The sequence below is a fragment of the Apus apus genome, chromosome 2, assembly GCF_020740795.1.
Source record: "Apus apus isolate bApuApu2 chromosome 2, bApuApu2.pri.cur, whole genome shotgun sequence".
NCBI lineage: Eukaryota > Metazoa > Chordata > Aves > Apodiformes > Apodidae > Apus > Apus apus.
The window spans coordinates 52,998,496-53,012,862 of record NC_067283.1 but is presented as its reverse complement, the minus strand read 5'-3'; the positions used below and the strand labels follow the sequence as shown (position 1 = coordinate 53,012,862).

The window sequence follows — 14,367 nt, the reverse complement described above, 5'->3', positions numbered from 1 at the left end:
AAAGCTCCTGCTGCATGCCATAAAACTAATTCTTAACTACAAAAGGAACCAGTTACTAATTGTGCAAACATACAATTTCCACTGAATGAAGGAGCACATCAGCACAGGGTAGAAAAGCACTGAAGTATTCGGTGTGTCTCTCTTGGTTTAAAAAATTGCAAGGCAATCATACTATAACCTGCCCTGCTCAAAATCAGACCTTCATTACATTTCTTCCACGTGTTTAAACTGAGGTGTACAACAACCAACATCACTTAGTTTGGTATGCAATAAGTCAGTAGTTAACTGCTGGCTTGTTCCAAAACCCCTGAATATCTTTGTAATTGTGCCTGTTGTGTATAATTGTCTACTCTTTCATCTTTATCTCTACTAATATAGAGTTCTTAAGGACATAATAAGGCAGGAAACCCTGTAGAATATTAAAAGGCAAAATTTTCTCTGCAGTGCACTACCAACTTTAAAGATATATTCTTCCAGTTTCATAAGATGCCTTTACCACTCTTCAGAGAGTAGTTGTAAATAGTGGCTAACAGGATATCTGCCTCATTTATTATTTTGTATGCTCCTCTAGTATTCCCAGTTACTTAACTTTCTGAAAGCCAATCAGCTTGTCCAATGGTCATATCTAACTTTTCATCACTAACTCCCAAACTTTTTCTTAATATATTCTTTTCTTAACACCCTCAGTTCTTCAAATACCAAGTAAAATTTTGGCTACGTCTACACATTAGGGAAGGATTTTTGCTGAGGCTTTTATAAGGATCTTTATTTAAGAACTACTGTGTGAAAACCTACAGAATGCCTTGGGAAGACAGTTCCTTCTGATCACAGCAGCATTTTTAGGAAAAAAATAATTCAGGTTTCCAACCTTTCCAGTTCTGAGGTATTGCCATCCCTGTCAGTCATGAAATACCAACAGTTATTCCTCATATAACACCAACCCTCTCATAGACTGTTTTATCTCTAGACCTGGACTACTAACTTCAGATAGCACTCAAAGCCAACCGTGATGCAACCTGGGCTGCATCAAAAGAAGCATAACTGGAAGGTCAAGGGAGGCGATTTTCCCCCTCTACTCTGCTCTCCCGAGACCCCCACCTGGAGTACTGTGCCCAGTTCTGGACACCCAACACAGGAAGGACATGAAGCTCTTGGAGCGAGTCCAGAGGAGGGACATGAAGATTATCAGGGGGCTGGAGCATCTTACCTACAAAGACAGGCTGAGAGAGCCAGGACTGTTCAGCCTGGAGAAGAGAAGGCTCCAGGGAAAAACTATAGCGGCCGTCTGGTGCCTAAAGGGAGCCCACAGAAAAACTGGGGAGGGACTATTCAGAAGGGCATATAGTGATACAACAATGCAGAATGGTTTTAAGATGAAAAAGGCTAGATTTAGGTTAGATATTAGGAAGAAATTTCTTACAGTGATGGTTGTGAGACCCTGGAACAATTTGCCTAGAGAAATTGTGAATAACCCCTCCCAGGAAGTGTTCAAGGCCAGGTCAGCTGGGGCTTTGAGCAACCTGGTCTAGTGGGACTTGGATGATCTGTAATGTCCCTTCCACCCCAAGATATTCTATGATTCTCTTAATTGTCCACTCACAGACAACTTCAATCTGTAATTATTTTTTTTTTTTGATAGCTTAAGTCTTTAATCTGTCCATCTTCCAACTGCATAAAGCAAAAACTAACAGATTGGAGAGACTTGATTTTCTTCTCCAACCCTGGAAGGCTCTAATTTTACTAAATCAAGGTCAGGTAGAAACTTCATATTTTTTCTCCCCAGAATGCTTTATTTAAGCACTGTCAGCACTTTAGTCCATACTTCAAGGCTTGCAAACCTCTGATTTTTGTGATTAATTGAGGGAGGTATAATGTTCACAGTTTTCCAGATCTGCCTCCTTGTTCTTAAGCCACATCAAGAACTACTGGAATCACAACAACCACTTTCTTTTAACAATGCCTCTTTTGACATATTAATCTCTTACAGTGCAGTAATACTTCTGTTGAAAAATTCTCTATGAACATCTTTTACTGAAGACTGGTACCAAGACACCAATCCTCTTTTTTGCAGTTTCCAGCTTCCTTAATTACTTCATTCTCCAAACTGTTCATGCCTTATATATGTTTATAAGACTGTTTTAACTCTTCAAAATCTCAGTTAATTCTCCTAATTTCCATTTCATTCTGCACACCATTCTGCTTACACTAGCTATTTGGCCTATTTGGCTCAACCAACCTGTGCATTTTGCTATGCAGACTTTTTTTGCTTTCTCTTCACCCCCCTCTCTCCCTCCAATTTCTTGTGCCTAGCTTTAGAGTAATCTTGCCTTTTTTGTAATTATAAAAGAAAAAAATCTCTTTTTAGTAATTTTGGGTCACAAATGTTAATAACTTCTGAACAGATTCATGATCAAGACTATTTCTATAGTTGCTATTACATAGTGACAACTGCAGCGATTGCTTACACCAGCTTCTGAATCCAACTTCGTCTGCTGCTTCTAGGACATCAACAATATACAGCACCAGGAAATTATTTTGCTAAATGATGCAATTTGTATGAAATACACACATTTTATTTAAGTAGGAGCTATCATTTTGTTGGCAGGTAATCTATCCATTTGTAGCAGGTCATTATAACCAGACTATAACCATCTAGAAACCATAAGAACTTCAATTGTCAAGGAAAGGAGTGGGCATGAAGACATAGACACTCCAAGTTATCTATAATTTTATACGTCAGAATTTGGTAAGAGGGAGTCTACAAACCATACCTAATCCAAGGCAATTCCCAGTTTTACCACAGTTAGTTCACAAATTAAAGGATGTGAGGAATTACTCAGCTAGCCTTTGCCCAGCAAAACATGTTGCAGTTGGCTTTTATGTCCTGTTGTGAAAATACTAGAAGCAAAGTAGGATATGCATTAAAATTGTAACATTACATCTTCTCGTGAGAAGCCACTACAAATTATCAGTAGAAAACAAGATGTATTGGGAAGTACTAAATACTGGTTCTTTTGAGTTATTATTAACTTTTATGTAGATGGGTGGAAGGAAGAACTATTTTCCTTCTCATAGATTTATCAGACTCACTCTAGAGACACAAAGGATTTACTTATTATTTTTTAAGAAAAGTATTCATTTGTGGATCTTAAGGACTTTATGTGCATTAAATAAAAGCTACATACACAACAATTTCAGGCTCAGGCCCATAGGAAACTCAGGTGACACACAACACTCCTCCTATAAAACTTTTGCCATTCTTTCCAGCTAATTTTTTTTGCCTTTTTACAACAATACTATTGGCCAACAACCAAATTAACAGTTTAGTAAAAAGTATTTGTAGATTCAGAGTTAAGACTAAGTTATCTGAGGTTGAGACTGCAAATCTACAAGAAATGTCATCTGTTACAGTATTAATACAGTTTAGTTAATAAAAATACCAATCCCAGAAATCTTACCTTTGTAGTTTCTTTTGGTTGAACTAAGAATATTTCTACGATTTTTATTATTATCATTTTATCATTATGCATTCAATTTCTTTCATGCCTAAATACATCAAAAAGTCTTTACAGGAGTAAAATTTCTTTAAAAGGCAGAAAACTCAGCAACACATTCATTTTAATGTTAAGAAATTAAATGACAGGAAAAAAAAATTTGACTCAAGATTCTGTAAAGCCACGAGCAACATACAAAGCAACCTGCCTGTGACAGAAAGTATTACTTCCTGGAAAAGGAGGAGGAAAGAAAGGGAGAAGACCAAAAAAAATAATAAATTGAGGAACACTATCTTTGATAAAGCCTATACACAAGAGTAAGCACAATTCACTCAAATTAGCAAAGCAAGAGGATGGGGTAGAGAACTTGAGAGGAATAGCTTTCATCACGCAAACACAAGCTACAAAATGATTTCAAAACATTGCCTTCCGAGGCTTTAAGAGGGAGGGGAAAAAGTGCTTTGATTTGACAACAGTTATCCTTTTAAACAGTGCCCCCTCCTGTTCAGAAACAAACGGTGACTTTCCTGGGGGAAGCGCTACACAAACCGTACCGACAGCAACAGCCGCTCCCTTGGGATCTCTACATGTTTTACTTGAAGCAGCCAAAAAAAATTCTCGACCCCAGACCTGTCAAAATATATTATATTTAAACTCATTCTAAGATTACTCTCCTCAGCAAAGCCAACTTGGAGCTCGAGAGCACTGAAAGCAGCAGGAAAGTTGGGAAATGTCCTGGAAATCCTTGCAACTCTGCAAACGGCCACTGCAGGGCTGGATATGTTCAATCAGAGCTGTTTGGATAAGAAACTCAATTTGCTGATCACGACTTCCAAAATGTCATAAGGGAGACAGCACCTGGCTTACCCATGTCTAAACTCTTCACCTACATGTGAACCCTGGACTTCCTGAAAAATTACACTGTACACCATTTTACTATCACCAACAATTTGGAACAGTCCAAAATTTAGAAAGAGGTGCTTCCATACAAACATTATTCCTATATTTAAGAAAATCTGCTGAATTCTGGATATAATAATTTATAACTTATCTTCTGACTTCTAAGTAGCATGTCTTCCAGATTTTACATTCTGCTACAATATGTGCCTATTTCCACTAGAAAAATCCCCAAAACCAGTTTTAAAGTATCATGGGGGATGGGAAATACACACTCTCTGAGGAAATGTTTGTTAGTGCTTCAAGGCTAAAATCTCCAAAGATTCAGTCCATGAAGTGCATGCTCTGTTATATCACACAGCCCCCAGCAATTTGTTCTGACAAATATACGTATGGTGCCCCCACAGACCAACTGAGCATGCTCCAGCCCAGTTTTTGTTTATCTTTACTGTGCACACTTATTGTGGATGTGGTGAGCACACAAAATCTAAGCATAGTAAGAAGTTATTCCCTCTGCTCATCTCCTACTAGCACTGCAATGTGGAAAATGAGAGGGGGAGGAAAGGTTACAATGAAGGTTCTGAAGGACTGGAAAGCACAAGTAGCTGGAAAACAAAGTTGGTAGGAAAACATAAGCATGAAGCCAAAGGAGGTAGTGGAACTGATGGTTGGTGAGGAACTGAACTGGAGAGGGGAAGAGTCTGAACTGGCTGAGCTGGGCAATCATGGCTTAGGAAGGGCAGAAAGAGAAGGAAAGGAAATAGAGCTGACACAAAGACCAAGAAGAGGGCATAAAGGCATCACGTAGATGGAAGGCTAATAGAAATACTACTCTGCAGGCCACCAGAAGTAAGGAGAAAGTGAGGCTAGGACCAACCATACAGTACTAGAAATGAGATTGATGAGGCTACATTTCATGGTGATGCCACAACTTGAGGCAAGGAGACCAAAGGAAGTAATAAATGAAGAGTAAGCTGGTGCCATCTCTATGATATTTACCTACCACCCAGAAGGAAAATTAAGTTTAATTGAATACATACTGGTATTGTTATATTACAGGTGGCACATATGAATCATTCATGACCACATGACAAATGCAATATACTCCAAAGGCACAAAAGCCCCAACATCAAGGAGTATGAAATTCCTATGTAACGGGACACACAAGAATAGTAACACAAGGAGTGCACTCATTCAGTATTTTATTCACTTCAAGGATATGCCAAATAACCTAATCCGTAGCCAGGTAATGGCTACCATCACTGTAAACACACATGCACAACCCAGCCGGAGAATGCTGATCCCACCAGTGACTGGGATATTTAAAATGTTCTAGAAGAAGAGCCCTTAAGAAAAGGCTGTCAGTTAGTGCTATCAACTAGCATCTCTGAGGTTTGAAGACAAATTGCAAGACCTATATATTCACACACATCTTGTCACAGATAGCAAGTATTTAAAAAGGGAAAGCACCACCCTTCTAAAGCATAACAACCATAACAGCAACAAGAACAACAACTGTATGAGCACACTCTCGCTGGAGTAGCAGAAAGGAAAGATATAGTACAGGCTGGAGTCAGAAAATTACTTCCCATATTTTTGAAGGCCCCTAAAATTAAGGAAGTTTTAATACTCAATTTGATTTATTTATACTTGCATTCAAAAAACTGAATGAGAAAAGAACCAAGAAACTTAAAGACATATTGATTGCAGCTGGTATACAAATTATACTGTACATTGAAAACTATTCCTTCTAATGACTAGTTTATTTACTGCATTCCATACCTATGAAGTTTAAACTTGAAAGGTAATATGGTTCCAAAAAAAAGAAACCAAAACATTCCACATTATTTCCAGTCTCATTCATGAATTAACTAATTGGATAAGGGGAATAGTGTCCAGCAATTATTTTTAATTTATTAAATAAATCGACTGTCATATCTTCAGCATATATACTGACAAATAAGAAAAAAACAAGAAAAACAAAAACTGAAGTTGGAAAAACACACTGATTCTGACATACTGGACATATTTATTTTTTTGTTTACTTATTTATTATCAAATGTTATGCCAAAATGTCTCTACATATTCTCACATCTGTAATACTGTTTATGAGAGTCTTTAACAATGACCAACATAATTTTGTCTGTTAACTATAGTTATGATATATAAAATACACCCTTAAAAAGCATATTCAAAACTAAGTTAAACAGCATAAACCATTCCAATGGTTCTGTTCAAAGGTCTCAGAACATAATTCATCTTATATTGTGTACCAGTTATCCTTCACAGGACTCGCAAACCAGAAAGGGCTTAAGAACTAACATATTTCTATTATCTCTTTTCCAGCCTGTGAGATGCCAAATGATGGATGAAATCCCACTGTTTAGATGTAAAAGGGATTGCTGTAACCAAGATAATTTGTCTCAGCAATTTTCAACATTTGCGAAGACAACTAGTCCATTTAATTCAACATTCCAGGCCAGCACATCTCTTACATCTGACAAACAATACCTCTCTTTGGATCTTCCTTAACTCATATTTTCCATATCCCTAGCTAGACATTGTATAAACACATAACTTTCTACGGTGTTACCAAATTAACTTCGATTGCATTCTCAGTCTCTTTCTATCTGAAATATTACATCTGAGCTCTCAGGAACCTACTTGATTCAGTGTGTCTCAGTTCGTTCCACTTCAATACAAATCCTCACGCTTTTACATTTTCACAAGCATAGATCCAGCCCCAAGAGGGGGGAACAAAGCATGGCCTTCTAGAATGCAGTTACCTGCTTTCTGCACAAATCTTACAAAACAAGCCATCCAACTCAAATGCCTCAACTTACATAAACCTGCTTTTTTTGGTCAAACATTGAAATGCCCAGTTAAAACCTCCAAGACTGCTTACAGACAAATCTGTGCCCAGAATCTCACTATTGAATAGGCTTCCACATTCAAGAACCCAGAAGAAAAAGGTAAGTACTTGAACACCGTGAATAATAAGCAACACAGATGTGAGGGCTGTTGCAAAAGCAAAGGATTGCCTATTAGGTCCACTGTTTGCTTCAGAAAAGGAAAGTGAATTGATTTCTATGTTTTACAGGAACAGCTTGTTCAGTTAGGGTTTTTTGCCTGTACTTTCACTAGCAAAATTATGACATATCTTAACAACACAGGATCAGACCAAAATTTCACCTTTTTTAGATATACTGCTGCAGGTGTTCCATAAATACTCATTTACCAATTTATTCTGAAACACTTTTATATTGGATATGGAGATGAACAAACTTTCTCAAACTGATCCCTTGCAGAAAAAGGCACAAGTATTCAAACTCCCTAACCTTCCCCATAATAAACGGTACTGTACATAACTTAGCTGCCATAAAGATGGTTGTCATGGTTTGGGACAACATAATTTACTTTTTTTTTCTTTTTTTTTGTGGTGTGAGTGAAGCTTGTGAAAACTTTTGTGCTGAATGTAGATTTTGCTAATGATTCTTTCATATGTGATTCGCAGAGGCGAGGGGTGGAAGGTTCTGGTTTGGTGAGGTTTTTTGATAGCAGGGGAGGGGCCACAGGAGTGGCTCTGGTAAGCATCTGAGAAGCTCCCCCTGCTCCAAACCCAGCCAAAGATCCATTAGAGGGACAATAGGTGCTCCTCAGCAATTAACATACAAAAGACCTGAGATAACACCTGAGCAGAGCTAGGAGAGGGGCAGAAGAGCTGTGCAGGAGGAGAGCAGTGCTGGTGGTTGGTGAGGAAGAAGGGGAAGAAGGTGCCCAAGCAGAAGTTTCCCTGCAACCCATGGCGAGATGGCAGCTGTCCCCCTGCACTCATGGAGGAACGTGGTGGAACATTCCCTGAAGGCGCCAGGAGGGGTGAACTTGGACACTGGACTTGGATTGTGTGGCCAGAGGATTTGCTGCCAGTGGACTCCGATTATGCAGCTTTGGAAGACCCCGGTGCCAGGGGAGGTGGCTGTTCCTGAAGCAGCCGTGACTCTGTGGGAAGCCCAGGCTGGAGCAGCTCCGGACCTTGTGGGAAGGACTCATGAAGGAGTCACCATCCCTGGAAGTGCTTATAAGAAACGTAGATATAGTGCTTAGCAACATGATTAAAACAATGAACAGGTAAATTAGGTTATGGCAGGGGGATTTAGGTTACGGTTGGACTTCATGATCTGCAAGGTCCCTTCCAACCAGGATGATTCTGTGATTCTGTGAAGGAGAGGTTCCTGGAGGACTCCCTCCCATGGGAGGGACCCCGTGGGGAAGCAGGGCAGGACTGTAAGGAATCCTGCTTCCTGAGGAGGAAGGAGCAGCAGGAGCCACCAGCCTGTGAAGTGACTCTAAACCCCATCCCCTGTCCCCCTGTGCCGCTGGGGGGAAGGAGGGAGAGAAACCGGGAACAAAGGGATTTGGGCCCGGGAAGAAGGGAGGGGTGGGGTAACATATGTAAGTCCTGCTCTGTGTGTTTTCTGTGTCCTGTGTGTGTGATTAGTGAGAAATTAAATTATTATTTTTTTCCCCAAGTTGAGTCTGTTTTGCCCAGGAACTTAATTGGTGAAGAACCCTCCTTGTCCTTTGTCTCAACCCATGAGCTTTGTCCTCCTCATCCCAGAGTGGGGGGGGGGGGGAGGGGGCAGTTGAGTGAATGGCCATGGGGGCTGTTCCTTTGTTGTTGTGTTGGGCCCAAACCACAACAATGTTTTAATGCTTTTACCTTACCAAACTCCTTTGCAGTTTTTCTAGCCTTCTTTAATGTGGAAAAGCAAATAAAAAGTTCTCTTGGTCTCTTCCCATAGGTATTCATGTTTTAATCTGAGCTGCTAATCTGAGCAATTTATATCAGCAAGTGTTTTAACTTTAACAACTTGATCTCCTTTTCACTGATTTTGGAATTATTTTTTTAAGCTAAACATTCCTAAATCAAGTCTCTTCTAGTGTCTTCATGTCCCCTTTCTGCACACCTGATTGATGTCCAAGACTTAACCAAACATAAGATATCAGATTGTTTTGCAGGTGCCTGACAAATGTTACTTAGCTCTTACCTCCCAAACACCTTCATTCTCAAAAGATGATAGTGCATGAATGTAAAAAGAATCTCTAGCTATGCATTTATGGTTTTTTTAATGTTTATGTATTTTCCATTATGTGTAACATAACTGTAAACTATGCATTGCATGTGGACCTTTAAACAGCAAAATTGTATGATCTTTGTCCAACTTGTTTCGACAATAAGATTAAAGTGAGCAAGAGATGAAAGTAGAGACAAGTGACCAAGGAGTTTAGAGCTGCTGTATGATTGTACAAGTATATGGCTAGGAAAGACAAGGCTGATCTGTAGCTGAATTATGCAAAAAACATGAAGAGCAACCAGAAAGCATTATGCAAACAACTCAGCCACAGAAAGAAGATCAGAGAAGATGTGGGCCTACTGCTGAGTTGGGCAGAGAAGGTGGTGACAAAGGACACAGAGAAAACAGAAGTATTTAATGCCTTCTTTGCCTCAGTATTTACCAGGAAAGATGGCCCTCAGGAGTCAGAGATCCCTGACACTAGAGGGAAAGCCTGCAGCAAGAAAGACCTTGCAGAATCACAGAATCATTCTGGTTGGAAAAGACCTTTAAGATCAGACTCCAACTATTAACCTAACTCTACCAAGTCCAGTGCTAAACCATATTCCTAAGCAACACATCTACGTGTCTTTTGAACACCTCCAGGAATGGTGGTTCAACCACTACCCTGGGCAGCCTGCTTCAATGTTTGATAACCCTTCTGGTGAAGAAGTTTCTTCTAACATCTAATCTAAACCTCCTCTGGTGAAACTTGAGACCATTTCCTCTTGTCCTGTTGCTTTTTACTAGGAAGAAGAGACCAACCCCAATCTTACTACAGCCTCCTTTCAGGTAGTCATAGAGAGCAATAAGGTCTCCCTCAGTCTCCTTTTCTCCAGACTAAACAACCTCCGTTCCCTCAAATGTTCCTCATAAGACTTGTTCTTTAGACCCGTCACCAGCTTCATTGCCCTACTCTGGACGTGCTCCAGCACCTCAACATCTTTATTGCAGTGAGGGACTCAAAACTGAACACAGTGCTCAAGGTGAGGCCTCACCAGTGCCAAGTATGTGGGGGACAACCCCTTCCCTAGTCTTGCTATTTCTGATACAAGCCAGGATTCTATTTAGCCTTCTTGGCTACCTGAGCACACCACTGTCTCATATTCAGACAACTCTCAACCAACATCCCCAGGTCCTGTTCCCTCTGGGCAGCTTTCCAGCCTCTCTTCCCCAAGCCTGTAGCATTGCATGGGGTTGTGGTGACCAAAATGCAGGACCTGGCACTTGGCCTTGTCAAACCTTATGCAATTGGCCTTGGCCCATCTATCCAGCCTGTCCAGATCCCTCTGTAGAGCTTTCCTGCCCTCAGGCAGATCAACATTCCCTCCCAACTTGGTGTCATCTGCATACTTACTGAGGGTGCACTTGATGCCCTCATCCAGATCATTGATAAAGATATTAAAGAGAAGTGGCCACAGCACTGACCCCGAGAAACACCACATGTGACTGGCTGCCAACTGGATTTAACTCCATCCAACACAGTTCTTTGGGCTTGGCCATCCAGCAATTCTTTTTACCCAGGGAAGAGTACACTGGATTAGGCCATGTGTAACCTGTTTCTCCAGGAGAATGCTGTGGGAAACAGTGTCAAAGGCTTTACCAAAGTCCAGGTAAACCTCCACAGCCTTTCCCTCATCCACTAAACAGGTCACCTTGGCCTAGAAGGAGAATTACTCATAGTGGAAGAAGTTAGGGAGCACTTAAGATACACAAAAGCACTCATCCTCGTAGCCAAGGGGGCCAACAGTATTTTGCGATGCATTAAGAATAGTTTCACCAGCAAGTTGAGGGAGTTGATTCTTCCACTCTACTCAGCACTAGTGGGCCACATCTGGAGTTGTGTGTCCAGTTCTGAGTTTCCCAGTACAAGACAGATACAGACTTACTGAAGCAAGTCTAGCATAGAGCCACAAAGATGACTAAGGGACTGGAGCATCTGACACGTGATGAGAGAACAAGACAGGTGAGACTCTTCAGCCTAAACAAGAGAAGCTCAAAGGGATCTTTTCAACATATATAAACACCCAGTGGGAGTGGGCAAGAGGAAGCCAGATCCTTCTCAGTAGCACCCACTGACAGGACCAGAGGCAACAGGCAAATTTTCCTGAACAAGGCAAAAGACTTTTTACAGTGAGGGTAAAAACTGTCCTAGTCAGACACTAGGACATGTTTTTCGGAGCAGCAATGGAAATACACAAAACCCAGCTGGGCACAGTCCTGGGAAACCTGCTGTAGCTACACCTGCTTGAGCAGGGGGGGTTGCACTAGATGGACTCAAGAGGCCGTTTCTACCCAGAAAAAGTCAGTAATTCTGTATCTTTCCTTAGGCCCTCACTTCAAGTAGGGTTTTTGTTTATTATCAATAAAATATTAAAGCACTCTAAAGCTGACATGTAGTGTGAATGGAAAAACATTTACCAATGCAAAAGCCAAGCTACCTCACATAAATTATAGTCTGGATATAATTTTATATTCTCTCATCAATTTTGAGTACAGCCACTAAACAAAAAAAATGCAAATACAAACCACTTTACAGATTCCATTTATGAGATTACATGCACAAGCAAATATGAAAAACGTTGTGGTAACTAGCCACTGACCAACCTAAAATGTATTTAAACAAAGAGATTCTCCACAAGCCCTGAATGATAATTGCTTTTCTGCTCATCCTCTTCAGACATTTGCCACACAAGCAGACTAAAGAGCTATTGGGTTCCTATTAAATGACATCAATACTCAGTAATGAAAAAGCCAAAGTCATTTATTCTTCCAAAATTCAGAGGCATCACAGGTTTGCAACTAAAGCTTTAAACCAATCTAAAAACATTTGCAATTTCTCTGTTTTAATTTAATTGTATTTTAACAGTAGACTTCACGTGCATAGATCCTTCAGTTGTAGTGCTTAATCATAATTTCTTGAGGTGTTTTTTTTGTTTTTTCATAACCAATTTTTCAGTCTTAAAATTATTCTTTCATGTATGCAGTTCCTGATACTCAAACATCTACTTTCTTTTCATTCTTCACATAATTTATAAAGTATCTACAACTCTTCCACCATTTTGTTTACCAGGCAATAGACTGTAGCATAGTAACAAAAATTCCATTAACATACAACTACATCATTCTGAAGAAAGAGATGCTTGCAGGCAGTAAAGGGCACTGAGGCTCCTAGATTAGAAACTGGTACAGTAAAACTGTTGCGCAAGTAAATAAATAAATATTCTGAGGTACTGACCATTTTAAAACAGACTGTCAGGAGCCCAGTCAATCCTGGCTCCTTGGAAGCTACCAAGAGCATGCCAGGCTGGCATGGTAATGCCAACACTGAACAACTTACAAGCTGTTGACATGGCTGCTGCCTCCTAATTTTTCTATAACTCAGTCAAACGCACTATTTTCATATATCTTGACTGACTTCACAATAATATACTCCCATATAACCACGTGACTTTTATAGCAAGTTGACTGGAACAAAGGAAATAATGAACAAAAGTAATTGAAACTAAAATACCTGTTATTGAACAGTACACTATGTGAGGAGCAATCTCTTTAATGTCTTCATAACCTAGACCCATTTCAGCCAGTTTCCCAGGGACGTAGTTTTCCACAAAAACATCAGACACTGCTGCAAGCTTTAGAAAAGAAAAGGATGAGCAAGATTTGTTAATGAACTTCCACAAGTTTGACAAATTCTTCACGTAGCTTAATTTTTAAATCTCACTAATCAAATTGGCTCTAGTGTTGTGACAAAAGAAAACATTCAAATCTACAGAGATCATTTGGGGCTTGCTAGACTGTGCCTCTCTGCAAACTACCTATTGAGGATGCTACCTGTTTAGAAAGATGACTATCAAAATCCTAAAGCAATTAAACAAAACTGTAATTGTATTATCAGTAGCACATCAGTTTCCCGAGACTTTATGATAGTTTACAGAAACAATCATCACTTTTATACCTGCACTTAGCTTGAGGAAGAAGTGGAAGAAACAATGCAACTCTATCCTTCACCCTTTCCCTACCTCAGAAAAAAATTATATATTGCTTTTTATTTTAATTTTATTTTTTACAAATGACTGTCATCATAATAGCAACCAAAAGCATTTTTGTTCTAGCATGTACACTACTCAGCTGAATTTAAGGCCAAAGAAGCTGCCAAGCAAGCAAGTATTTAACAGAAAAGACAGAAACTGATTCTTAGACAATGTGGCACACAACTTATGGTTTAATTGGATGCATGGAAGAGACATTAATAACATTTACATAAAATGGTTCAACATACAGTGAGGGTGCATTTTAAAATATGTTACGTATTTTTAAAGTGGCTATGTCAAGAACCTGTAGGACTGCAGTAAAATGATAAAGTGTCCAGATTCTTAATAATCATTGCTTGGTTTCAATGTGGACAGCTGGCTGGTTTGATAATTCATGACTCCACAGAATGAACAGAACATAACTTCATGGAAGTTATTAAAACATGGGCATTAGTCACAAGGAGGTTCTTAAGAAGACCCAGGTTTCCACTGAGCTAAAGCATTTGCTAGTAGAAAAATAAATAGCTCAGACAGATCTACACCAAAGTAAGGTAAGGGGAACAAAATAGAGGCAAGTTATTTGTTCTTTAATAGTATACTTTTATGAGAAGAAAAGTTAAGGGGTTTTTATTTTCTCTTTAAATCCTTCACAGTTCATACACAAATACTTTTCAAAATGGTAATACTACAGCCTTGGCTTAATTCATTCAAGAAACAAAATCAGTTACAACTTGTGTATTGCTTTCACTGGAGTTTTATAGTCTATCCAATTTACAGTGATTGTATGGGCTAAAATGGTTTGAGAGTTGTTGTCCATCTCATACTGAA

General features: G+C 39.5%; 1 protein-coding gene across 6 annotated transcripts in view; it reads right to left on the bottom strand.

Annotated features, from left to right (window-relative positions):
* Window positions 1-14,367, bottom strand: part of SUGCT (succinyl-CoA:glutarate-CoA transferase) — a 323,003-nt gene that overhangs the window by 297,834 nt on the left and 10,802 nt on the right. For all 6 annotated transcript variants that reach the window (XM_051610119.1, XM_051610122.1, XM_051610123.1 and 3 more), the window contains exon 6: window positions 13,020-13,140. In XM_051610119.1, the coding sequence (XP_051466079.1) occupies window positions 13,020-13,140 (121 nt within the window). The remainder of the gene's footprint in view (window positions 1-13,019; window positions 13,141-14,367) is intronic.